The sequence below is a fragment of the Chelonoidis abingdonii genome, chromosome 7 (genome assembly GCF_003597395.2).
Source record: "Chelonoidis abingdonii isolate Lonesome George chromosome 7, CheloAbing_2.0, whole genome shotgun sequence".
Lineage (NCBI taxonomy): Eukaryota > Metazoa > Chordata > Testudines > Testudinidae > Chelonoidis > Chelonoidis abingdonii.
Genome location: NC_133775.1, coordinates 54,622,262 through 54,649,283, shown reverse-complemented (window position 1 = coordinate 54,649,283; position 27,022 = coordinate 54,622,262). Strand labels below are relative to the sequence as shown.

Here is a 27,022-nt window from a genome sequence, read left to right as displayed (position 1 = left end):
GTAATGCAAATACAGGGCAAATTGGATTCTATTCTGACTTGGGCATCATCAGTGTTCACAAAATATCTGTTACTGTTGCAGCTGATATAAGAGGCAAGAAGAACTCAGCTAGATTTTCAAACACCCAACTGAGTTTACTGGCTTGGCAGTTAAACTTGTTTAGATGAGTGATAATTACTTTTTTTTTTTTTTAACGTAGGAAAAAGAATAAACATGGACCCCAATGATGCCTTTTTCAGTCATTTCACCAATTATAACCATTTGATGGCCTCAGTTCTGCAATTTAGCTGCAAAACAGGCAAAGCACCCAGATGGCGCACCCAGAATATAACTAGTTAAACAATGCACCTAAAATGTAAACAGGCCAGGGAAAGGAGTCTAAACCACTTGGGTGGCTATGTGAGGAACACATAGCTAAGGTATTTTTCAAGCCTTTGTGATGTACTCAAAGTGCTCTGAGATCTTTGAATAAAAGATCCAATGAGCGCACATATTATAATTAAATGCCTTTTACCTAATGATCAAATAACTGTATAATGAAACCTCTTAATGAAGCCTCACAACATCCCTGTGAAATATTACTATTTTCATTTTACAGAAGATGACAGTAAGCACAAAGGAGGTAATGAAATTGTCAAGGTGACACAGGAATTATGTAGCAATAATGATCAGACTGCAGAACTGCCTTCTAAAAAAAAAAAAATCATACTCTATGCACTGGAATATATACCTCATCACTGATGTTGTACTCTTTATCCTTTAAATAATTAGCTTTATACACACATGCAAATTGGGCTCCCTAAACAATCTACTTGATTGCTCACAGTGACTGGGCAGGGATGATCTCAACTCTTATCAATATGAAAGATGTGATCTCTTATTGCTCTAAAACCTTGACTTGTTCCAGAAACACCGTCATAATTAGACCAACATGCCGAACACCTAGTGAGTATGGTTTTGACCTTTGACCACTTTTGCCCATAATTATATACAATGGCTGACTTAAAATTTTCACGACCACACAGATACTAGGGGTGTCAACCACGGGGGGGGGGGGGGGGATGACGACCTGATAGGCAGGTAGATGTGACTGGGACTGTCATACCAAAAATTCAGGGAAGTATCAAAGCACATCTCTGAGGGGCTAGGCACCGCTCTGATGCAGGCTGGGAACGTCACACAGGTCGCTAGCTGACGGTGCGGGGGATCAGCCGATGATCCATGCGTGGGCGGAATACGGCTCAGGCACACCCCAGTGGGAGCCGGGGGAACGGCCAGGCCCCAAGGGGGAGTGCTCCCCACGCTCAGAGAAGGGCAAGCAACAGGGTCCGCCCGCACCCCTTCCACGGGGGCAGAGGCTGAGTCCTGCAGACGCACCTGACAGCGTGGGGGCTGTCGCAAGGGCAGCCACAGCGGTCAGCCCTCCCGGAAAAGGGATGCCAGAGGGGACGGTGGCCACTTCCACCCGCCCCAAGGGACGGCGACGACTGGAGCCGGTAAAGGTAAGCGCTCGCCAGCTGCGCACAACCCCGCCTCCCGCAAACCACCGCGGCGTCTCCCCGCTTACCCGAGCCGGCGCTTTTCCTCCCTGCTCATGGCTCCGGCGCCCGGGGCGGCTGCCAGCACCGAGGAGGCGGAGAGAAGGCCCAGGGCCAGCAGCTTCCATCTGCCCCAGCGAGCGGCGGGGTCCCCGCTCCCCCCCTCACCACTAGCAGCTCCGCTCATGGCAGCAGCTGCCCGCCGCCCCGCTAGGCCCGGCTCAGCCCCATCCTCGCCGCTCGCCGCTCGCAGCCCGCCCCTATCCCTGGCGGCGGCTGCTGTCGCTCTCAGCACCACCGATGCGCAAACGGAAAGGACCGGCCCTTCGCTTTCCTGTGTCGTAGCCAAGGAAACTATCTCTTCCGCGGCTTCCGGGTTCAGCCCGTCACGTGGCGTCTCTGTGGACCAATCGGAGCCGAAGGGGATGGAGGGGGGGCGGTCCGTTTGTGGCACGTGATTCCGGTGAAATACTTTAGTGGAGTGAGACGTGGACAAAAGGAGGGGTCGGCTATTGGCTCGGGAGATAGTGCGCGGGGACTGCAAGTTCCAGCATGCAACGCTCCACCCCGAGCTTGTCGCTAAATTCTGGAGGGAGCACGGCCTTTTGGGAGCTGTAGTCTGCATGAGTCTGAGCCGCAAGGCTCCTCTGTACCCTGGGACGGATCGTTTGTGAGTTGCCCTGAAAGGACGTTATATAAAGGGCCTTACTTATGGACAGTGAGGGGGCTGCAGTCCTGCAAGCCAATGCAGTGGCTTGGGAGCTCTTCTTGCTGGCTCTAGAGCCCCCCTCATCCTGCTGCATGTAACAACTCAGTGTGAGGCAAATGTCTTGTTTCTCAGCATTCACCCCACACAGGAGAATTTACTGCCTAAGGGAAGGGGGATTTCCCACTATTACAATTTTCGCAGCAGTGTCATGCTATTTGGCGTTTTTCTAAAAGCCCCAGATGCTGGACTCGTGGTTATGTGAGAACCACAGCTTTCATTTAAACAAAAAAGTTTGCGGGATTCAGCACAAGCTCGAAACCAGCATCTGCATGTAGCTCCAAAGACTCAGAAATTAAAAGGCAAATATAGACCTTTCACCCAAGTCTCTCCCAACCGCCCCCCCAGCAAAAAAAAAAAAAAAAGATTTCTGAGGAATGACTTCTTTTAAGCTTGAGAATGGCCCTACTGGGAAATGATTTTGCCATGAATAAAACAGTGAAGAGTGTCTTACACAGTTGTCCTATATTTTCTTGAAGCCTGTGCCGACGCTGCCCAGCATTAGCATTGAATATGACCTTGAGCAAATCACTTCAGTGCCTCAGATTCTAGGGTGACCACCTCTGATGACTGGAAATAATGGAAAATCACATGAAAAATACAGGAAAATGCTTTAAGGGATGTTTTAGGGAAACTCCATTTCTCCCTTAGTATATCATGTATTTCTCTCTCAAGCACACCTTTCTACTGTCCTGAAATATACAATGGAATTATCATAAACTTCAATTTAATGTTTAAAATGGTACTAATGACCAGTTTTGATACATTTTAAACCAATTTATAAAACTCTTTACATGCACAATGGATATTTACTTAATTTGAAGTGCAGCCTTAAAAAAAATGTAGTAGGTTTCTGCAACCCAAGTCTGTTTACACAAGGAAAATATTCTTTCTACTACTGCATTAGAGGTGGAACTGAACATATGCTTTCCATCAGTGTTAAGAAATTGGGAGGAAGAGGAGCTGGATACCACGTTTCAAATCTCCACCTTTTCCCCTACACACAGTACCTTCCTTGCAATAAAGCATATGGGTATCCATTTATGGCAAGCATTTTCTGTTGACTTAGCCATTGAACCTTTACCTTTCCAGAAATTTTCTAAAGTGTTCCTAGCATTTCCTTACTTGTGTTACAAGTGCATATAAGAATAGTTTTTCAAAGTGCAAAAACAGAGGGCTAGGTAGAAAAACTTCTGAATGTTTTAACAGGCAAAGTCTCAAACACGAAGCCACATCCTTGATTTTCATTTTAGATGTGCAATTCAATGCAGTCTTAGAACACAAAAGGAGACCTTTTGTTAAAAGGACTAGGTTTCTTCAGGTTGATTTCTACACTGAAAACAAGATTTAATCAACAGTTTCATTCTTTAAGTACTGCTCTGCAACACCTTCCTTTACTCATGCAACAAATCAATGAAATAAGAGATGGTCCTTTGAAATAAGGGATGTGTGGTCATCCCCAGCCATTCAGATTTTTGTGACAACAGAGATGAAACCCAGATGCTCCCACTACCAAAGCATAGGCCACTGCCACTACAGCTAAAGGCAGGGGGTTGATGTAATGAGAAGCTAGAGGCAAAGATATCTCCCCTCTCTCCAGCTTGGTTAAGTAGTGCTCCCTCTACCATCTTGGTTGGTATTAAGACTGTTGCTGTCTACATTAACCACTGGCTGAAGAGGTATTTCTTTTTGGTGTTAACAGTATAGAGCTCATGACACTAAATTAAGCACTTCTGATTGTATCCAGTAGAGGTATGTAGCCAACAAATACTAGCCAGTAATCTACAGCACAATTATAATTGTAATGTTACGCCAATTAGATGCATTATAGTCCTGGAGGGCCATAGCTGCCTCTTTTCTTTTGACTGACAGTCAATTTTGACAAAGGTATTTCTCACCTTGCAGCCTGTATTAAAATAAACCTAGAAATCTCTTTTGAGGGGGAAGAAGGTGATGAAGCAGAACAGCATCACAACACTACAATGCTGAGAACCTGCCCCAGAGGACAATACCTAAAAATTGGCAGCCTTATGGCTCCTGGCAAATTACAGTACAGCCCTAAATTGGGCAAAGTCTGAAAGAAAGTATGGCTAAGTTATTCGGGCTACTTTCATTGTTCAGGCATTTGGCGAGCATTATATATAAATTTACTATAATTTTTTTTGCTATGTGGGTAGGGTCAACTCTGCCATACCAGAGGAACAGGACGTGGCTGTGGGTGGCAAGCTGTTGAGTGTATATGTGGCATTATACATTAAATCTGTGGGGCATGAGGTAAGTATGGCTGCTTTGACAAAGTTACATTGAAGAACAATATTGAGTCAAAAAAAGAGTTTAGTTTTTTCTTTACATTTCAATTGATGTTGAATTTGCCAGCCAGGAGAGACAGAGAAAGGTGAGAGCACAAGTGAGCATCCGGTCAGTTCATCTTGAAATAGTATAGCAATCACATCTTTAGAATAAAAATTAAAGTCGCCAAGAAGACAATGTGTGCAATTATTACACTTGCTTAGAATGCAAAAAGAAGTGCTCCATAAAACATTTAAACATACTCCATTTAAATCAATTCTGACTATATTGCACATTCTGTATGGCTGTATTGTAGTGACATGCATGAGTGGAAGATTATCTTCTTCAGGAACTCTTCTGGTTTTGTTGCTTTTTAAAATAACATCCTCCCTGTACAAATGTTGACGCACAGGACAGAAGCCAGTTTTTTCCAATCCTCTCTGTCATTTACTGCTGCTTTCCATTTTGCTCTATGGGGTTGAGATTGACTCCTCTGCCCTCCCTCCTAGCTTTCTCAATGGTGTCCTCGTGTCCTCACATTAGCTGGTTTCCACTTTACAAGTTCATGTGGGAGTCTGTGTGATAGCATATGGAGTACCAGTTGCTGCTTATTCCCTACCCAAATTCCCAGTCCCTCCATGTTGCTGCCATCCTGGCTTGTCTATTATTTCTATTACTGTAGCACCTTGAAGCTCTAGTCCTAGATCAGGACCCTATTGTATTAGCCACTGTACGAACACAAAACTATGGAAGTACTTATAATGTCACATGATTTCTGACTTTAAATCAAAATCTCGTTACTTCAAATGCCCTGAATAGCAAAAAATAGGGTAAAGGAACTGAAAATATGACTTAAAACATTTTAGTTAGAAACAATTCCAACTCTAATTTTAAAAAAATGTAAACAAAAATATTTCTCTATGGGACATTAGCTTGTTGCATTTAACAGTGGATTTAAAAAGAATTATTTGAATGGTTGTAAACAGCCTGGAGAAGAAAGGCGGTCTCCCAGCACTGATATTGGTTCTGTTGTAATTTAAACTGTAAAGCCACAGTGCTACAATGGATATTTTTCTCTTATTCTCACCAGTGTCCAGAGTTCAAGTACATGGACTCACAGCCTGGGTTTATGACAAATGGAAGTGAATTCAGAATTTCAGCACTTTAAGAAACTTTTTTAAGCCTAACGGTTAAACAGACAATATCTATTCTAGAGACAGCATCACCCAGGAGCATCAGAGCTTAAATCTACAGCTGGCAATAATCTGAGATTGTTCTCTAGTGACCACTCTGATAAAAATATGGACCAGCATGAATGAGATCTGAAGTAAACTGCATCTGGTATTTCTCACAAGTATCAAATTCACTTAAAAACCCACCTCTGACATCCAGCAATGAAAGCGATGACCATATTTTATTTAGTTATAAGCACTTTACAAAGTTATAAGCAAGTTATAATGTGTTTCTTGTTTTGTCTACTCAAGCTGGTAGCCAACAGAAATAGAATAACAACAACAACAACAACACTTAATACATATATAGCTCTTTCGCTCTTCAATGCACTTTAGAACTCTTAACCAATTAATTCTTACACCCCCAGTTTATGAGGTAAAGGAATAAGTCTTATTAGCCATACTTTAAGAAAATTCAATCTGGATAATGTTTCTGGAAATGCTAAGAAAATTGCAAAAAAAAAAAGATTCATCAATAAACTATTTCTGTTGATTAAAGGTCCAAAGCAACCTTCCAATGATGGAAATACCAAGGGGCAGATCCTTGACACCATAGTCTGCTTTGTGCTGCTCCATTCAGAATAAAGCAAATACATTTAATGTTCCAAGACTATGTTGAGTTGGGGTATGCAACTGTTTATCCTTAATCTTAGTACATAGGAAACCAAGAAAAATGTAAATAAAAACACAGAACAAACACCTACTGATATGAATAACTTGAATTCAAAACTGTAGAACAAAAGATAATATACGAGATGAGTCTTCTCAGTTCTCCCTATTCTACTTACAAAAAACCCAACCAAAACTACTAAACATTTGTAGTCAACACTGAATTACCAAATGTGTACAGAGAAGTATTGCCCCAAATCTAAACCTGTAATGTGAATGATTAAATATTACTTTGGAGGACAACGTTTATGTTAAATTCTCTTTTGTTCTGTACATATAGAACAAGGGTCGGCAACCTTTCATAAGTGCTGTGCCGAGTCTTCATTTATTCACTCTAATTTAAGATTTCGCGTGCCAGTAATACATTTTAATGGTTTTAGAAGGTCTCTTTCTATAAGTCTACAATATATAATTAAACTATTGTTGTACGTAAAGTAAATAAGGTTTTTAAAATGTTTAAGAAGCTTAATTTAAAATTAAATTAAAATGCAGAGCCCTCACGTGTGCCATAGGTTGCCTACCCCGATACAGAAAGTACATCAAAAGAATTTCATTTCTAAATAGCTTTAGTTGTAAAATGCAGTCTTGTATGAAGGAGATAATTGCTACTATCCTGCTATTCTTCTATCACACAGAATTCCATACTGAAAATATGTCCTTCCACCAAAGAAATGGTTACAAGAGACATGCACTGATTAATTTTCAAGCACGGTTGAAATCACTCCTTAATGTTCACTATCAATTAAAAAATATATTTATCAGGAATGATCCATAAGACAGTTAGTTGACGGTTGTGTGAGACTTTAGTAATGAACATTTCTACATCAAACAAACATTCATGATCAGTCCCCCCCACCAAAAATCTTGTATTTTACTTTATTCCTATAATTATGATATATGAATACACCTTGTAGTAGCATTTATTTCACAACAGCAACCTTCCACTTGATCAAGTTAACCAATATCATGGCATTTCCAAACAGATGTTTGTCTGTTCAGATAGTGTCACTTCCCTGTTAGTACTGTATAACAGTTTGATTGTCTCATGCTATGGACCTTACAAAATTTCCTACAGTTAAATGGCAACAAGACTGAGGTTATGCTGTCAGATCTTTATCATCTCTTGAAAAGGACATTACTTCCCAGTATTATTCTTTATGGGTCCAATTCTGAAACCCTTACTCACACTAAATTGTACTTATTCCCTGGGACAAACTTTTAAACCAACCTCTAAAATTGCAGATACAATTTTAATGCTCAACTTACTAAAACTCCATTTTTCCCTTCTATGATTTTCTGTGCATTGCCAATTTTTGAAGCTGCTTTTGAAAATATGACCAGTTTGTCTCCCAAAACCTAAGCACAACTGGCTATTCCTTAGCTACTTTCCCTTCCATTGCATCAAGAAATTGGAGAGTAAATAATATGATTATGGTATATGGGACTTTTCATACTTCATTCCGATTTCCCATGCTTTTGAGATTTGGTGATACAGTCTTATGCGTGTGGCAGTACTGCAGTTCAGAACTTAGTATTTTGGATTGTGGGTGAATGTACTGGATACTAGGAAGTGCAGTAGGTAGGTGATGCATAAGGGTGCTAGCTGGTTTTACTGTAAATATTCTCATTAGATTCAAAAAAAGAAAAGAAAGAAAATAGCTGTAAAGTGCTCTGAAAGGCTGTGTAACCCAGAAGTGCAGAGTGGGATTGAGAAACCTGCTCCCAGTGTTTTCCCAGTTTTAAATATAGCAAAAAAAATCTGAACATTTCATTGTCTTAATCTATGTCAAAACTTTAAAATACTTAAGTAATCAGTCAGATTGGAAAATTCAGACTTTACATGCAATTTGGCTGCTGAACAACCTACTAATTATTTGTTTCCTGTTTAATTACTTGAGAGATTTAAATGTTTTCCTTCTAACACACTGAATGCAGATCCTAAATGAATTCATTTAATAGCATTTTGATTGACTAATTTCAGCTAAGAGCTGTTGTAATATTGCCAGTCCCAACCATTCAAAAAACATGAGTTGGCCCCCCAAAAAACATGAAGTTATCTTAAAATCTGTGAGATTTAAAAATAAATTTTTGGTTCTTTTTATTTGCCTTGAGGTGTTCAAGCATTTAGGGAGTCACGCTTTCAAGCTTTTCTCCGCAAGGACTAGAAATCAACTTTTTTTTTTTTTAAATAAAAGCTGAAATTTGCAGGTAATAACCTGATTCCAGCAACTGGGCCTGTAATAAAACCCTCCAAGTACTGCAAAACTTGTGCTAAAACTGCAAGAGTTGGCAACGCTGCAATTAGGCCCATTCCTGCAGTCTTTACTCATGTGAATATTCCTGACTTCAAGAGAACTGGTGGAGAGAGTAAGGCTGCAGGATTGAGCTGTATATTTCTGAAGAACACTTTTTACTCTTCAGAGTGCTGCTCTGTACAACTCTCCTCACTGTTTTCTTGTGTGACAGTTTCACTTCCTACTGAGCTTGTGATTTCAGCACATAGAGAAGGTGCACCTGCTGGCTGACACTCATCACTTGCAGTAACAGTAAAGCTTTCAGATTTAATATCCACTGTAACCTCTGCCATGCTAAGCTCATCTTCCTCTAGCACTAGCGAAACCTGAAAATCATCAGTTGTTTCTATTCTTAAGTTTTCAATACTTAGAATGGGTACTTGTGTTGCATCAGGACTTTCAGCAGAATACCCAGGAAAGCTCTCAGCCTCTGTTTCCAGTGGGACAGCATGAATGTGATCTTCACCTGCTTCCTCCAGATCAGATCTTCTGTCTCCAACTATGCTTTCGGTGTGTGCCTCTGGTTGCAATTTGTCATGAAGACTTTTGCAGCTTTCCAGACCAGTATACCAGACACTTTGGTTAGTCTCCATTTCTGCCTCTGACTCTTGAGACACATCCAGTTTTTCAGAGACCTCCAAACATTCTGCTTGAGTCACATGGTTGCCTGCCTCTGAAAAGATCATTAAATTCATATCGCCTGTACCAAAACTGGAAGGAGGTGGCTGCTCCACCTTGAGCTCAGAATGTTCTACTTCTTTATTCACTACCTGGTCTGTTTTACCAATTTCTGCATTAGTTTTGCTGTTTTCATCACTCTCTTCACCATGTTCCTGCCACTTCGAAATTTCATATTCATTTGCCATTTCCTTTTTGTTGTCAGATGGAGCAACTGCTGGTAATTCAATTGTCACCATCAGCAAGCTTCTGATCTCATTCACAGTACCAGGGACTGTAAGACTTCTCTCCTCTTCTTGTACCTTATTTTCTTTTTCAGTGTTTCCTCCAAACTCTGTCTCCACCGCATTTTCATTCTGGGAAGTTATCACTGCCTCCACATCCTTTTCTTCGTTAGGAGTAAAAGGATGAGATGCCGGTTTGTCAGTGATGTCTGTAATGATCACCTTTTCTCTACTAATTGCAGGATTGCTAGACACATTGACATAAACTGCTTCTTCATTGTCTGATGGCTTTGCAGCATCATGAGACTTCTCCTGGATCATTTTTTCTGACACAACAAGCAGTTCATTACTTTGAGTTTCAGTATCTGATGTTTCTGTTAAAGTGGTGGACAGTTGCTTAGCAGGACTGGCTTGTGCTGATCCTGAAGGGGTCTTCAAGTCAGTTAAACTGGACACACTTTCATAAGGCAGGTTTACGTTGTCCTCAAAAAGGTTGTGTTTCTTCAGAATGGCAGCTTCTTTTATTACTAAGTAGGATAAAAAGATCAAATGGATCTAAAAAAACTGATGTTTTAAGAACACTCAAAATAAAAATACTCCTTTACTATGTTTCTAATATCATGGATTATTAACAAGGCCTAATTTTAATTATCTGTGCTTTTTTTCATTTCACTCAGCTTGGACAATGGGACGTTAATAATAAGTTACACTTCCCATTTCTCATTCACTAACAGACTGCTTCTATTTGGGTTCACAACACTATAAGAGGATATTTAAATATAGAACTAGAGAGCTATTTTAATTAAATATCATAAATATTTCTATTCATTTGTTTTAAATTGCAAAACCTAGATTTTGGGCCAGAAGTACTCCATACTCCTCACCTGAGGAAGTTGTGAAGGCTAGGAATATAACAGTGTTTAAAAGAGAACTGGATAAATTCATGGTGGTTAAGTCCATAAATGGCTGNAAAAAAAAAAAAAAAAGATTTCTGAGGAATGACTTCTTTTAAGCTTGAGAATGGCCCTACTGGGAAATGATTTTGCCATGAATAAAACAGTGAAGAGTGTCTTACACAGTTGTCCTATATTTTCTTGAAGCCTGTGCCGACGCTGCCCAGCATTAGCATTGAATATGACCTTGAGCAAATCACTTCAGTGCCTCAGATTCTAGGGTGACCACCTCTGATGACTGGAAATAATGGAAAATCACATGAAAAATACAGGAAAATGCTTTAAGGGATGTTTTAGGGAAACTCCATTTCTCCCTTAGTATATCATGTATTTCTCTCTCAAGCACACCTTTCTACTGTCCTGAAATATACAATGGAATTATCATAAACTTCAATTTAATGTTTAAAATGGTACTAATGACCAGTTTTGATACATTTTAAACCAATTTATAAAACTCTTTACATGCACAATGGATATTTACTTAATTTGAAGTGCAGCCTTAAAAAAAATGTAGTAGGTTTCTGCAACCCAAGTCTGTTTACACAAGGAAAATATTCTTTCTACTACTGCATTAGAGGTGGAACTGAACATATGCTTTCCATCAGTGTTAAGAAATTGGGAGGAAGAGGAGCTGGATACCACGTTTCAAATCTCCACCTTTTCCCCTACACACAGTACCTTCCTTGCAATAAAGCATATGGGTATCCATTTATGGCAAGCATTTTCTGTTGACTTAGCCATTGAACCTTTACCTTTCCAGAAATTTTCTAAAGTGTTCCTAGCATTTCCTTACTTGTGTTACAAGTGCATATAAGAATAGTTTTTCAAAGTGCAAAAACAGAGGGCTAGGTAGAAAAACTTCTGAATGTTTTAACAGGCAAAGTCTCAAACACGAAGCCACATCCTTGATTTTCATTTTAGATGTGCAATTCAATGCAGTCTTAGAACACAAAAGGAGACCTTTTGTTAAAAGGACTAGGTTTCTTCAGGTTGATTTCTACACTGAAAACAAGATTTAATCAACAGTTTCATTCTTTAAGTACTGCTCTGCAACACCTTCCTTTACTCATGCAACAAATCAATGAAATAAGAGATGGTCCTTTGAAATAAGGGATGTGTGGTCATCCCCAGCCATTCAGATTTTTGTGACAACAGAGATGAAACCCAGATGCTCCCACTACCAAAGCATAGGCCACTGCCACTACAGCTAAAGGCAGGGGGTTGATGTAATGAGAAGCTAGAGGCAAAGATATCTCCCCTCTCTCCAGCTTGGTTAAGTAGTGCTCCCTCTACCATCTTGGTTGGTATTAAGACTGTTGCTGTCTACATTAACCACTGGCTGAAGAGGTATTTCTTTTTGGTGTTAACAGTATAGAGCTCATGACACTAAATTAAGCACTTCTGATTGTATCCAGTAGAGGTATGTAGCCAACAAATACTAGCCAGTAATCTACAGCACAATTATAATTGTAATGTTACGCCAATTAGATGCATTATAGTCCTGGAGGGCCATAGCTGCCTCTTTTCTTTTGACTGACAGTCAATTTTGACAAAGGTATTTCTCACCTTGCAGCCTGTATTAAAATAAACCTAGAAATCTCTTTTGAGGGGGAAGAAGGTGATGAAGCAGAACAGCATCACAACACTACAATGCTGAGAACCTGCCCCAGAGGACAATACCTAAAAATTGGCAGCCTTATGGCTCCTGGCAAATTACAGTACAGCCCTAAATTGGGCAAAGTCTGAAAGAAAGTATGGCTAAGTTATTCGGGCTACTTTCATTGTTCAGGCATTTGGCGAGCATTATATATAAATTTACTATAATTTTTTTTGCTATGTGGGTAGGGTCAACTCTGCCATACCAGAGGAACAGGACGTGGCTGTGGGTGGCAAGCTGTTGAGTGTATATGTGGCATTATACATTAAATCTGTGGGGCATGAGGTAAGTATGGCTGCTTTGACAAAGTTACATTGAAGAACAATATTGAGTCAAAAAAAGAGTTTAGTTTTTTCTTTACATTTCAATTGATGTTGAATTTGCCAGCCAGGAGAGACAGAGAAAGGTGAGAGCACAAGTGAGCATCCGGTCAGTTCATCTTGAAATAGTATAGCAATCACATCTTTAGAATAAAAATTAAAGTCGCCAAGAAGACAATGTGTGCAATTATTACACTTGCTTAGAATGCAAAAAGAAGTGCTCCATAAAACATTTAAACATACTCCATTTAAATCAATTCTGACTATATTGCACATTCTGTATGGCTGTATTGTAGTGACATGCATGAGTGGAAGATTATCTTCTTCAGGAACTCTTCTGGTTTTGTTGCTTTTTAAAATAACATCCTCCCTGTACAAATGTTGACGCACAGGACAGAAGCCAGTTTTTTCCAATCCTCTCTGTCATTTACTGCTGCTTTCCATTTTGCTCTATGGGGTTGAGATTGACTCCTCTGCCCTCCCTCCTAGCTTTCTCAATGGTGTCCTCGTGTCCTCACATTAGCTGGTTTCCACTTTACAAGTTCATGTGGGAGTCTGTGTGATAGCATATGGAGTACCAGTTGCTGCTTATTCCCTACCCAAATTCCCAGTCCCTCCATGTTGCTGCCATCCTGGCTTGTCTATTATTTCTATTACTGTAGCACCTTGAAGCTCTAGTCCTAGATCAGGACCCTATTGTATTAGCCACTGTACGAACACAAAACTATGGAAGTACTTATAATGTCACATGATTTCTGACTTTAAATCAAAATCTCGTTACTTCAAATGCCCTGAATAGCAAAAAATAGGGTAAAGGAACTGAAAATATGACTTAAAACATTTTAGTTAGAAACAATTCCAACTCTAATTTTAAAAAAATGTAAACAAAAATATTTCTCTATGGGACATTAGCTTGTTGCATTTAACAGTGGATTTAAAAAGAATTATTTGAATGGTTGTAAACAGCCTGGAGAAGAAAGGCGGTCTCCCAGCACTGATATTGGTTCTGTTGTAATTTAAACTGTAAAGCCACAGTGCTACAATGGATATTTTTCTCTTATTCTCACCAGTGTCCAGAGTTCAAGTACATGGACTCACAGCCTGGGTTTATGACAAATGGAAGTGAATTCAGAATTTCAGCACTTTAAGAAACTTTTTTAAGCCTAACGGTTAAACAGACAATATCTATTCTAGAGACAGCATCACCCAGGAGCATCAGAGCTTAAATCTACAGCTGGCAATAATCTGAGATTGTTCTCTAGTGACCACTCTGATAAAAATATGGACCAGCATGAATGAGATCTGAAGTAAACTGCATCTGGTATTTCTCACAAGTATCAAATTCACTTAAAAACCCACCTCTGACATCCAGCAATGAAAGCGATGACCATATTTTATTTAGTTATAAGCACTTTACAAAGTTATAAGCAAGTTATAATGTGTTTCTTGTTTTGTCTACTCAAGCTGGTAGCCAACAGAAATAGAATAACAACAACAACAACAACACTTAATACATATATAGCTCTTTCGCTCTTCAATGCACTTTAGAACTCTTAACCAATTAATTCTTACACCCCCAGTTTATGAGGTAAAGGAATAAGTCTTATTAGCCATACTTTAAGAAAATTCAATCTGGATAATGTTTCTGGAAATGCTAAGAAAATTGCAAAAAAAAAAAGATTCATCAATAAACTATTTCTGTTGATTAAAGGTCCAAAGCAACCTTCCAATGATGGAAATACCAAGGGGCAGATCCTTGACACCATAGTCTGCTTTGTGCTGCTCCATTCAGAATAAAGCAAATACATTTAATGTTCCAAGACTATGTTGAGTTGGGGTATGCAACTGTTTATCCTTAATCTTAGTACATAGGAAACCAAGAAAAATGTAAATAAAAACACAGAACAAACACCTACTGATATGAATAACTTGAATTCAAAACTGTAGAACAAAAGATAATATACGAGATGAGTCTTCTCAGTTCTCCCTATTCTACTTACAAAAAACCCAACCAAAACTACTAAACATTTGTAGTCAACACTGAATTACCAAATGTGTACAGAGAAGTATTGCCCCAAATCTAAACCTGTAATGTGAATGATTAAATATTACTTTGGAGGACAACGTTTATGTTAAATTCTCTTTTGTTCTGTACATATAGAACAAGGGTCGGCAACCTTTCATAAGTGCTGTGCCGAGTCTTCATTTATTCACTCTAATTTAAGATTTCGCGTGCCAGTAATACATTTTAATGGTTTTAGAAGGTCTCTTTCTATAAGTCTACAATATATAATTAAACTATTGTTGTACGTAAAGTAAATAAGGTTTTTAAAATGTTTAAGAAGCTTAATTTAAAATTAAATTAAAATGCAGAGCCCTCACGTGTGCCATAGGTTGCCTACCCCGATACAGAAAGTACATCAAAAGAATTTCATTTCTAAATAGCTTTAGTTGTAAAATGCAGTCTTGTATGAAGGAGATAATTGCTACTATCCTGCTATTCTTCTATCACACAGAATTCCATACTGAAAATATGTCCTTCCACCAAAGAAATGGTTACAAGAGACATGCACTGATTAATTTTCAAGCACGGTTGAAATCACTCCTTAATGTTCACTATCAATTAAAAAATATATTTATCAGGAATGATCCATAAGACAGTTAGTTGACGGTTGTGTGAGACTTTAGTAATGAACATTTCTACATCAAACAAACATTCATGATCAGTCCCCCCCACCAAAAATCTTGTATTTTACTTTATTCCTATAATTATGATATATGAATACACCTTGTAGTAGCATTTATTTCACAACAGCAACCTTCCACTTGATCAAGTTAACCAATATCATGGCATTTCCAAACAGATGTTTGTCTGTTCAGATAGTGTCACTTCCCTGTTAGTACTGTATAACAGTTTGATTGTCTCATGCTATGGACCTTACAAAATTTCCTACAGTTAAATGGCAACAAGACTGAGGTTATGCTGTCAGATCTTTATCATCTCTTGAAAAGGACATTACTTCCCAGTATTATTCTTTATGGGTCCAATTCTGAAACCCTTACTCACACTAAATTGTACTTATTCCCTGGGACAAACTTTTAAACCAACCTCTAAAATTGCAGATACAATTTTAATGCTCAACTTACTAAAACTCCATTTTTCCCTTCTATGATTTTCTGTGCATTGCCAATTTTTGAAGCTGCTTTTGAAAATATGACCAGTTTGTCTCCCAAAACCTAAGCACAACTGGCTATTCCTTAGCTACTTTCCCTTCCATTGCATCAAGAAATTGGAGAGTAAATAATATGATTATGGTATATGGGACTTTTCATACTTCATTCCGATTTCCCATGCTTTTGAGATTTGGTGATACAGTCTTATGCGTGTGGCAGTACTGCAGTTCAGAACTTAGTATTTTGGATTGTGGGTGAATGTACTGGATACTAGGAAGTGCAGTAGGTAGGTGATGCATAAGGGTGCTAGCTGGTTTTACTGTAAATATTCTCATTAGATTCAAAAAAAGAAAAGAAAGAAAATAGCTGTAAAGTGCTCTGAAAGGCTGTGTAACCCAGAAGTGCAGAGTGGGATTGAGAAACCTGCTCCCAGTGTTTTCCCAGTTTTAAATATAGCAAAAAAAATCTGAACATTTCATTGTCTTAATCTATGTCAAAACTTTAAAATACTTAAGTAATCAGTCAGATTGGAAAATTCAGACTTTACATGCAATTTGGCTGCTGAACAACCTACTAATTATTTGTTTCCTGTTTAATTACTTGAGAGATTTAAATGTTTTCCTTCTAACACACTGAATGCAGATCCTAAATGAATTCATTTAATAGCATTTTGATTGACTAATTTCAGCTAAGAGCTGTTGTAATATTGCCAGTCCCAACCATTCAAAAAACATGAGTTGGCCCCCCAAAAAACATGAAGTTATCTTAAAATCTGTGAGATTTAAAAATAAATTTTTGGTTCTTTTTATTTGCCTTGAGGTGTTCAAGCATTTAGGGAGTCACGCTTTCAAGCTTTTCTCCGCAAGGACTAGAAATCAACTTTTTTTTTTTTTAAATAAAAGCTGAAATTTGCAGGTAATAACCTGATTCCAGCAACTGGGCCTGTAATAAAACCCTCCAAGTACTGCAAAACTTGTGCTAAAACTGCAAGAGTTGGCAACGCTGCAATTAGGCCCATTCCTGCAGTCTTTACTCATGTGAATATTCCTGACTTCAAGAGAACTGGTGGAGAGAGTAAGGCTGCAGGATTGAGCTGTATATTTCTGAAGAACACTTTTTACTCTTCAGAGTGCTGCTCTGTACAACTCTCCTCACTGTTTTCTTGTGTGACAGTTTCACTTCCTACTGAGCTTGTGATTTCAGCACATAGAGAAGGTGCACCTGCTGGCTGACACTCATCACTTGCAGTAACAGTAAAGCTTTCAGATTTAATATCCACTGTAACCTCTGCCATGCTAAGCTCATCTTCCTCTAGCACTAGCGAAACCTGAAAATCATCAGTTGTTTCTATTCTTAAGTTTTCAATACTTAGAATGGGTACTTGTGTTGCATCAGGACTTTCAGCAGAATACCCAGGAAAGCTCTCAGCCTCTGTTTCCAGTGGGACAGCATGAATGTGATCTTCACCTGCTTCCTCCAGATCAGATCTTCTGTCTCCAACTATGCTTTCGGTGTGTGCCTCTGGTTGCAATTTGTCATGAAGACTTTTGCAGCTTTCCAGACCAGTATACCAGACACTTTGGTTAGTCTCCATTTCTGCCTCTGACTCTTGAGACACATCCAGTTTTTCAGAGACCTCCAAACATTCTGCTTGAGTCACATGGTTGCCTGCCTCTGAAAAGATCATTAAATTCATATCGCCTGTACCAAAACTGGAAGGAGGTGGCTGCTCCACCTTGAGCTCAGAATGTTCTACTTCTTTATTCACTACCTGGTCTGTTTTACCAATTTCTGCATTAGTTTTGCTGTTTTCATCACTCTCTTCACCATGTTCCTGCCACTTCGAAATTTCATATTCATTTGCCATTTCCTTTTTGTTGTCAGATGGAGCAACTGCTGGTAATTCAATTGTCACCATCAGCAAGCTTCTGATCTCATTCACAGTACCAGGGACTGTAAGACTTCTCTCCTCTTCTTGTACCTTATTTTCTTTTTCAGTGTTTCCTCCAAACTCTGTCTCCACCGCATTTTCATTCTGGGAAGTTATCACTGCCTCCACATCCTTTTCTTCGTTAGGAGTAAAAGGATGAGATGCCGGTTTGTCAGTGATGTCTGTAATGATCACCTTTTCTCTACTAATTGCAGGATTGCTAGACACATTGACATAAACTGCTTCTTCATTGTCTGATGGCTTTGCAGCATCATGAGACTTCTCCTGGATCATTTTTTCTGACACAACAAGCAGTTCATTACTTTGAGTTTCAGTATCTGATGTTTCTGTTAAAGTGGTGGACAGTTGCTTAGCAGGACTGGCTTGTGCTGATCCTGAAGGGGTCTTCAAGTCAGTTAAACTGGACACACTTTCATAAGGCAGGTTTACGTTGTCCTCAAAAAGGTTGTGTTTCTTCAGAATGGCAGCTTCTTTTATTACTAAGTAGGATAAAAAGATCAAATGGATCTAAAAAAACTGATGTTTTAAGAACACTCAAAATAAAAATACTCCTTTACTATGTTTCTAATATCATGGATTATTAACAAGGCCTAATTTTAATTATCTGTGCTTTTTTTCATTTCACTCAGCTTGGACAATGGGACGTTAATAATAAGTTACACTTCCCATTTCTCATTCACTAACAGACTGCTTCTATTTGGGTTCACAACACTATAAGAGGATATTTAAATATAGAACTAGAGAGCTATTTTAATTAAATATCATAAATATTTCTATTCATTTGTTTTAAATTGCAAAACCTAGATTTTGGGCCAGAAGTACTCCATACTCCTCACCTGAGGAAGTTGTGAAGGCTAGGAATATAACAGTGTTTAAAAGAGAACTGGATAAATTCATGGTGGTTAAGTCCATAAATGGCTGTTAGCCAGGATGGGTAAGGAATGGTGTCCCTATCCTCTGTTTGTCAGAGGATGGAGATGGATGGCAGGAGAGAGATTACTTGATCACTGCCTGTTAGGTTCACTCCCTCTGGAGCACCTGGCATTGGCCACAGTTGGTAGACAGATACTGGGCTAAATGGACCTTTGGTCTGACCTGATACGGCCGTTCTTAAGTCCAACCAGAAAACCATTTAGAACTTGTGGAATACAGCAACTTCTCTATTATCACCTATACATATTGACTGAGAACTTTTATGTTCTCCGATGCCCACACAGATAAGTCTTTGGAGACTGCTGTTCTTAGTACCAGTGACCTATTGGCAATTATATTTTGGCAACATACTTCATTCTGAGAAATTCAGTCTGAATGTCATTAGATGTAATCAATTATTTGAAAGTTCAGGGCTTTGAGAGTGGCTTTGCTTCTTGGACCACTGGAACCAAGGTATCTTGGAGGCAACATGATTTGCATTAGAAAAAGGCTTGAACCACACTACGGATTTGAATATCCCAAGCTTTGGGGAAGTTCAGATCTAAATCCAAACTTCATGGCTTGCCTCATCTCTTTAGTGGGGTGAAACAAAACTCTTAGACTCTAAACATTTCCAACCTCTGGGAAAATTGGGACCTGGAGCTGAATAAGACAGCTCCGATCTATCACTAGCTCTGAAATAAGACCTCGTAGACCCCATTCTAAACATTGTTACTATCACCTCAGAAGCATTCCTACCTTTTAGGGTTTCATCAAGCAATGTCTGAAATAAAATCTCTTCATAGACATTCTCTACTTGTATCACTTTGGTGTAATCAGCAAAGATGTACTGTTCATATTTCTGCAACTCCTGTGCAGAGACACAAAGAAGGTTAAAAGTATAAAAATGTGGCAGTCTGGGGTCTTCAAGGGTTCATCAGTCCAGAAAATAACCTGCCAGCTCCTATGTGAGAGATCTTTTCATGATGACAGCTCTCCAGGTCTAAATGAGCTACATATGTTTACAGTATTTTTCACATTTACCACTAATTTTTATATTGCATCACCTTAAGCACTCTAAATAAATAATTCTTATATTCTAAATAATGCAGAAGGTGAGGAAGTGACTGAGTCTATGCCTGTCCTCTGAGGCAAATTCATCCTCATCAAGGTATTGGGATACTCTGGCATTTGTTACTGGGATATAGCACCTGTAGCTCAGTGGTTCATATACAGCCCAGCCAGGCATGGGTGGCGAGTTATATACCCACATGGTACCTGGGCACCAGCAATATTCAGAGCCCAGGGGCCCAGCTCCACCAATGTTTTGGACCCGGTCTCCCCACACCTCCCCCCGAATGTCCCCTGGCCCCCCCTTGCTGGCCCCATGCATGTCCCTGGGCCCCAGAGCGTCCCTGCCTCTTCCGTGCAGCTCCATGCTGCCTCCCTGCAGCAAGTGCTGCTGCAGAGTCCTAGTCCCCCCCATATCAACTGCCATATCGTCCTCCTCTCTGGCCCCTGTCCTGGAGCAGCCTGCCTGCACTTCAGAGCCCATACCCCCAGCCAGAGCTTTCAGCCCCCCCCTCCCCCCAACGGCACCCTCAACCCTCTATCCTAGCTCTGAGCCCAACACCTCAAACACCTTATCCCCAGTCCTAGCCAGAGCCCTCATCTCCCTGCACCCTAACCCTCTACCCTAGCCTTGAGCCCCTCCAGCACCCCAAATTCATCATCTCCAGCCCCAGCCAGAGCCCTCACACCCCACACTCCTACTCTTACCTTGAGCCCCTCCCACTCCCCTCATTCCCAGCCCCAGAGCTCTCATCCCCCTGCACCCTAACCGTCTGCCCCAACCCTGAGCCCCCTCCTGAATCATGAACCCCTCATCCCAAGCCCCATTGACACAGTCCTCACCCCATACCCCAACCCTCTGCCATAGCCCTGAGCCCCCTCCCACACCCCAAACCTCTCATCCCCAGCCCCAGACAGAGCCCTCACCTCCTACACCCTACCCTCCCCCCAAACCCCTCCTACACCCCACACCCCTCATTCCCAGCCCCACCCCAAACTCAGTCCCACCCCTGCATCCCCTCCCTCCCCCAAACTCCCTCCCAGAGCCTGCACCCCCTCCCACCACACCCCCTCCCATCCCCAAACTCCCAGCACCTGCACCCTGCACCCCTCCTGCACCCTAGGTCTCCTCCCCCACCCAAACTCTCTCCCAACTCCTAGGGCAGGTAGGGGGCAGAGTTTGGCAGGGGCGTAGTTTGGGCAGGGGTGGGTTCTTGGCACCACCAAAATTTCTACAAACCTGCCGCCCATGCAGCTAGGTAGCAACTGAGCCATTAGTAAGATTAAAGATTTTATCATGGTTATTTTTAGTAAAAATCACAGACAGGTCACAGGCAACAAACAAAAATTCATGGAGGCCCATGACTTGTCCCTGACTTTTACTAAAAATAACTGACAAAATGGGGCTGAGCCCCAGCCCTGCTGCACGAAGAGAGAGGGTACAGCACCTACCTCCACGGTGGCTAGGAACTCTGGGGTTCCCCTGGCGTCAGAAATAGCTGGGAGCCTGTGGCAGCTCAGAGCTCTGGGGTCCCCCCACTGCGGCTGGCAGCTGTGGGGGCACCCGCCGCCCATGGCAGCTCAGACCTCCAGGGCCCCCATCAGCTGTGACAGCCCCACCCCCATCACTCCAGGGCTGAAACGGAGAATGTCATGGAAGTCACAGATTCAGCGACTTTCACGACCTCCATAAGATAATCTTAGCCTTACTCATTACCACTGGATGGCTATTTGGTGGTTTATGTAAAGGGAGTCTAGAGGCCTCCATCAAATTCTTAGGAAGGTATCTGCATCATGAAAACCACCATCTCAAATGGTCTTAATAGACATCCTTGTTGGCTTACCAGCAGAGAGGTATGTGAACTATATTACTCTCTCACTTCTAGAGCTGAGTACATGGAGGTACACTAGCGGAGTGACGGCAAGAAAAATTTGCTTCACCACTGCTTTCTCTATGCTTGTTCAGTGGAGAAAATGAGAGGACTCCATTCTCCAGAATATTAAATGTAATAGAAGTTTTTTATTTCATGCTTTATTTACAAATAAATACCATGTCCTGGATATATTGCCAATTGTCCACAAATGGTAAAAAGACTATTAGATTTGTGGATCTGAAAAGAAATAGAGAGGCATACCCTACAATGTATACATGTGCTTTTGAATATATTAAAAAGTCATGAATTTTAATGGTCAGATGATTCACATTCACAGACTTACAAACATAACATGCTAAAATTCATTTAACACTGACAGGTTATCCACTATAATTTCTTGCATCTGTTATGTTTCACACATTATTTCTGCCATATGTTCTCACAGAAAAGATACTGGTTATTCCTAAATCATCCCATGTGACAAATGAATACATGGCAGAGCAATTTAGAATTCTGAAATGTATTGGTGCCCTAAACAGCTCCACATCTATTTCTTCTTATTCCTTTTAACTATAGAAAGAACAGTTCTGGTTTGAGACTGTTGACCATTTCAGACTGGTAATTCTGTGGTGCAAGACATGGAAAGCATGCAGCCCACTTGTGCTCCCAACCAAATCAGAGAGGATTTTGTTTTTATTTGTAGGTGGCGGTGAGGAAAAGAAATCTGAGACAGCCACACTGGGTTATGTCTACACTAGAGTTTTATACCTCATGTTAATTGATTAAACATACTAAGTAAAAAAGACTAATGAGGAAATATATTTGTTTCATGTTTGTTTATCCAATCGATAAACAGCAAAGATTTGTTGCCTGGAACAAACATGAGAGAAGTATCCACAGTAAGCTTGACAAATGTTTTAAGCACCCTTTGTTAGGTGGCAATCAATTAATATGAGATACAAAAGTCTAGTGAAGATAAGCCCACAGTAGTCATATATCTGCTCAACTCCTCCCACTTCCCTTCCCCTACATGGCAGTTGGTGTTGAAGGTAGTTAACAGGGAAAAAGAAGTGAGCATGGACACTGCTCCTCCAGTGTCCTACTGCAAGGAACAGACTTTCAACTCAGTGGCCTCCCTGAGATGCTGTAGAACATGAAGATGGAACTACAGGCTCATAACTTAGAACCTTAGCTGTCAGCCAGAGAGAGAAGATCAGTTTGATGGTGTCAGACATCTGCCCTGACCTTGTAATCAGATTTTCTGGGGGAGCATCTCCCCTAGAGACTGCCCCAGTGTCTCCCTGCCAGATAAAAACAAAACAAAACAAAACTGCATAAAGACCCTGGTCCCTTCCTATCTCTCCATAAACTGCTGGGGCAGCATGAGGGTTATTGTAGCCCTAGGGATGGAATAATTCCCATTTACCCCCACTGCACAGAAGAGGTGATCGGGATTTGCACAGGGCTGCCAAAAGATTTTAGAAGGGATCTTATTTATTTGAATTCTCTCCTCACCCCAAATCAGATCCACATCCATTATCGTTTCACCACCACTGATGCCCCAAACTGACCACCCTCAGGATCATGTTGGCCCTGTGACCAACCATTTTACTTGACCACCTGTAGCTAATTTGCATTAGGTGGCTTAGGATACAGCCATCAGTGTGCTAATTTCACCTTCCTTTAAATTTTATTCCAGTATGGAGCCATAAAGTTACCTACTGGTTTGCAAGCTGAAGCAAGTGTCTTCTGCATTGTGGGCAATGTGATCTGTACCAATGCTTCCTGAAATATTTTCTTCCGTATAGTACTGCTGTCGTAATCATATTGCTGTCAAAACAGACAAAAATAAAAACACAGTTAGAACAATTAATCATTCATACAAGTAGTTTGTTCCCATTGGCCTGTTCCTGCTGGCGGGCAACACAAAGAATATGAATTGGTGTCTTTAAATCAAGGTTTGAGGACATCAGTAATTCTGCCAGAAGTTGTGGCCTATTAAAGGAGTGGGTAGATGAGGTTCTGTGGCCTGCAAAGTGCAGGAGGTCAGACTAGATGATCATGATGGTCCCTTCTGGCCTTAAAGTCTGAGAATTCAGGTGAGCACTCTCCATGAGAACTGCCTCTCTCATGGTATTTCAGCACTTCCACTTCTGGGACCAGTTAGAATTTTGGAGGCAGATCCTCTAAATTGTCATAATTGTCATTTACACCAGTTGAGGATCTGTCCCTAAAAGTGCAGTGTTGCAGGCAAATGAAGTGTGCCATAAATATTTTTTTTTAAATATTAGCCCAATTATTTTGAGCCTCAAAAAATGTTCAAGTTTGGGCCAAATTTTATCCATATGGTTTATCCATAGGTACTTGAATACCATGAGACTAGAGAACGGCATGGTCCAATGATTTGAGTATAGAATTATTATTTGAAGTCATCAGACCATTTAGGAAGGACCTAATTCTCCACTGCATTGCACCTGGAGTAGTCATTTGCACTTTTGCAAAACGCTACTAAATTAGCGTTCTCCACTGACTCACATCAGAGGTAGCATTTTACACTAATTTTGCACAGGGATAGATAAGGTGCAAGGCAGTTAAAAATATGGCCAATCATTCCAGTCACTGAAAACAAGTGGATGCATTGAAATATTTCCCATTAGATGGTATGAAACACATTTCTTATCATTATTAAAATAATGTATTACAAAACACCTAAGCATATCCCCTAGTTTTCTAGTACACTTAAGAGTCAGATAATTTTTACCTTTAGTACTCGTAGTTTGACTTTTTCAATGGCAAGTGAAATTTTCGCTGTATCTCCTTGGCTACTCAGACTGAGAAGTTGTTCAAAAGTGTACACTGCATTTTCCATAAGCTAGAAATAAAGACAAATGTGATCAAGGGAAAGGATTAAAATTGCCATACTTATTGCTGGGCCCACTCCTGCTGAAGTTCATGGCAAAATTCCCATGACTTCAAACTGAGCAAGATCAAGTGCAGTTTATGATCCCTACTATTTTTAGATAGACTTCTGAATTACAACATGTTACTAGTTACAGGTTCTTCCAGACACAAATAGACATTGTAAACTTAATAGTTTGTTAAAGTGTGCTTGTGAGGTGGAGGTGGAGGTAGGGGGAGGGGAAGAAAGAATACAAACCCTAAAAATCAAAAGAAATGTTTTCAGGACTTCTTAAAACAAGATTTAAAATGTCAGTAGAAAAAAGGAGTTTAGATTGGATTTGAACACTCTTTGGGGACTGGAAAAGGAAAAGAACACAACTGCAAGAGAATGCAAGAGAATAAGAAAATGGAACTTACTATTTCAATTTCTAATTCAAGGCTAAGGACAGGTCTACACTAGAAAAGGTTTGCCAGAAGAACTATACAGTTATAGCAGCAGAGAATCCTGTGGCACCTTATAGACTAACAGACATTTTGGAGCATGAGCTTTCGTGGGTGAATACCCACTTCGGGCGTCTGATGAAGTGGGTATTCACCCACAAAAGCTCACGCTCCAAAACGTCTGTTAGTCTATAAGGTGCCACAGGATTCTCTGCTGCTTTTACAGATCCAGACTAACACGGCTACCCCTCTGATACTATACAGTTATAGCTATTCTAGGAAGTCCTCCTAGTGCCAACTTATATATGATGAAAATTAAAGTAGATTCAGAATTCTGTTTTCAGGGCTTGAGAAATTCTCACACCATCCAATGACACATTAAAAAATTACCCTAGTTTGGAGAAACTTCATTAGCAACAAGTTTGCAGGTGGAAATAAATTTGTACTTTATGTTTTCAACTTCATTTTTAAGGGAAAACAGCCCATGACTCCATATGTCCTCTGCTTCACATAGGAACTTTCAAATTGGTATATAGATAGCCATATAATATCTACCGATTTTCCTGTTGCAAAAGATATGGTCTTGTACGCAGTGCCCTTACCTAGGTTTTTTTTTTCTTTTTAAATGGCTAAACATAGGTTGTGTCAAGTTTTGAAGTGTCATATTTAGAATTAGGTTTGCACCAGACTCAGATTAGAACACGCAAGTTGCATTTGCACATGTAAATTAAGTACCCACATGTCTACTCAATATATGTATACAAGTGCATGAACATTCAAACTTTGGGGATGCAAAATCTTGGACATTAAAACTGCAGGTATAGTTTTACAGACCAGCTGGAAAGCTTAGCCACTCATGTTTTCTATGCATCTGCAGATCTTGGGCCAGATACTTATCTGACTTCAACGGAGCTACATTGATTTATATCAGCTGCGCACGTGGCCCCTAGTTTTCATAAATTAGCCAGAAGATGACAATAACCCCACAGGCTTTAAATACTACTTTTTCAGCAACTTTGAAGAGTAGGGACCTGATGCTCCAGTGCCTGGCACTTTGTGTAAATCATTTACACCTGTGCAAAGTTAGTGGGAATTAAGCCAGAGCTTTCTTTTAAACTAAAACAATGTTAATGAAGACATATTGGCCTAGTGGCTTATTAATAAAAATAAATATTATATGCCCACAAACACAAGATGAAACTGTTTTACACTTCTCGTGAGAAAAATAATGGCCTCTTTAAGAGAGAAAAGCAATATAAATGAGCTTGTTGGAACAACTTGTACTCTCCCTTTCAAGCAACTTATGGAAAACCTTGAAAAACATTCTCTTCTATCTATCTCTTCTTTCTCCTGTTTCATTATCAACTTCCTTCTTTGACAGGTGTTTTGCCTGGGCAGGATTTCAAGGCAGTCCCTACTCGAAACATGGGAGTGAAAATTCAAAAATTCCTTGGCTGCTGATCATTCCTCATTTTAGGTTTTCCTAAAGACCTCTATGGTATCTAAGAGCTATCATAATCTTCTGGGACATCACAGCTGGTTGCTTTGACAAAGATTATGGTGTCACAAAAAACAACATTTAGAGGAAAATGCAGTGCAGCTGTGTGAGGGAGAAACTTTGCTGGAGTTGGGTTTGCTGAATAGGTATGAATTTGGCCCTCTAAGTTCAGGCGGGGAAAAAGCAGCAGGAACCAACAAGATCATAATCAACACAGATCTTGTTTATAAATAAGTGCCTGAATGATAAAGTCTAGGGAAGAAAGTGTGATATACAGGCAGAGATATTTTTAAAGAGGTTGTATTTTACAATGAGTTACCGTAGTTTCTGGAATACTAAGGGTAGGGGGGAGGGACAGGTGGCACATGAATCCATGTAGCTACCAATACCACTGGCTATGTCAAGCACCACCACCTCATTTGCTCTACTGCAGTTGGAGTCGCAACAGAATACAGCTCCATGTCACACAACAGGTGCCTTGTGAGCCCCACTCCACAAAACTGTACCAATTACACTGCTTATAGGTCCCTACTGAACTAGTTATATACCATATTGACTACATTACTAAAAATACAGAAGA

General features: G+C 40.2%; 3 protein-coding genes across 10 annotated transcripts in view; all 3 read right to left on the bottom strand.

The window, feature by feature from the left end:
* Window positions 1-1,948, bottom strand: part of EDEM3 (ER degradation enhancing alpha-mannosidase like protein 3) — a 67,838-nt gene extending 65,890 nt beyond the window's left edge. For 5 of the 8 annotated variants that reach the window (XR_012656263.1, XM_075067869.1, XM_075067868.1 and 2 more), the window contains exons 1-2: window positions 1,837-1,903; window positions 1,568-1,804 (exon numbers count right to left, since the gene is read on the bottom strand). Coding sequence is in view for 7 of the 8 variants with exons in the window: in XM_075067869.1 (XP_074923970.1) it covers window positions 1,568-1,725 (158 nt within the window). In the remaining variant the exon portion in view is untranslated. Of the gene's footprint in view, window positions 1-1,567 lie in introns of all 8 variants that reach the window. The other 3 variants (XM_075067874.1, XM_075067873.1, XM_075067872.1) reach the window with 2 other exon arrangements.
* Window positions 1,949-5,988: 4,040 nt separating this feature from the next.
* On the bottom strand, window positions 5,989-11,352 carry LOC116826628 (protein Niban 1-like). The gene is made up of 2 exons (XM_032783470.2): window positions 11,322-11,352; window positions 5,989-10,217 (listed from the first exon to the last, which is right to left on the bottom strand). Exons 1-2 carry the CDS (start codon window positions 11,350-11,352, stop codon window positions 8,905-8,907), a joined length of 1,344 nt encoding a protein of 447 aa, XP_032639361.1. The 3' UTR covers window positions 5,989-8,904.
* A 2,643-nt stretch (window positions 11,353-13,995) lies between these two features.
* Window positions 13,996-27,022, bottom strand: part of NIBAN1 (niban apoptosis regulator 1) — a 113,949-nt gene continuing 100,922 nt past the window's right edge. Inside the window, exons 11-14 of the mRNA XM_032783462.2 lie at window positions 24,364-24,474; window positions 23,325-23,432; window positions 19,417-19,528; window positions 13,996-18,224 (exon numbers count right to left, since the gene is read on the bottom strand). Of these exons, the coding sequence (XP_032639353.1) occupies window positions 16,912-18,224; window positions 19,417-19,528; window positions 23,325-23,432; window positions 24,364-24,474 (1,644 nt within the window). The 3' untranslated portion in view covers window positions 13,996-16,911. The remainder of the gene's footprint in view (window positions 18,225-19,416; window positions 19,529-23,324; window positions 23,433-24,363; window positions 24,475-27,022) is intronic.

Excerpts from the sequence above, each read along its gene's own strand:
- LOC116826628 (XM_032783470.2), bottom strand. The coding sequence starts at position 11,352 with ATGGATACCCATATGCTTTATTGCAAGGAAG. Across the intron at positions 10,218-11,321 it reads TATGCTTTATTGCAAGGAAG|TAATAAAAGAAGCTGCCATT; the intron begins GTACTGTGTGTA and ends TATCCTACTTAG.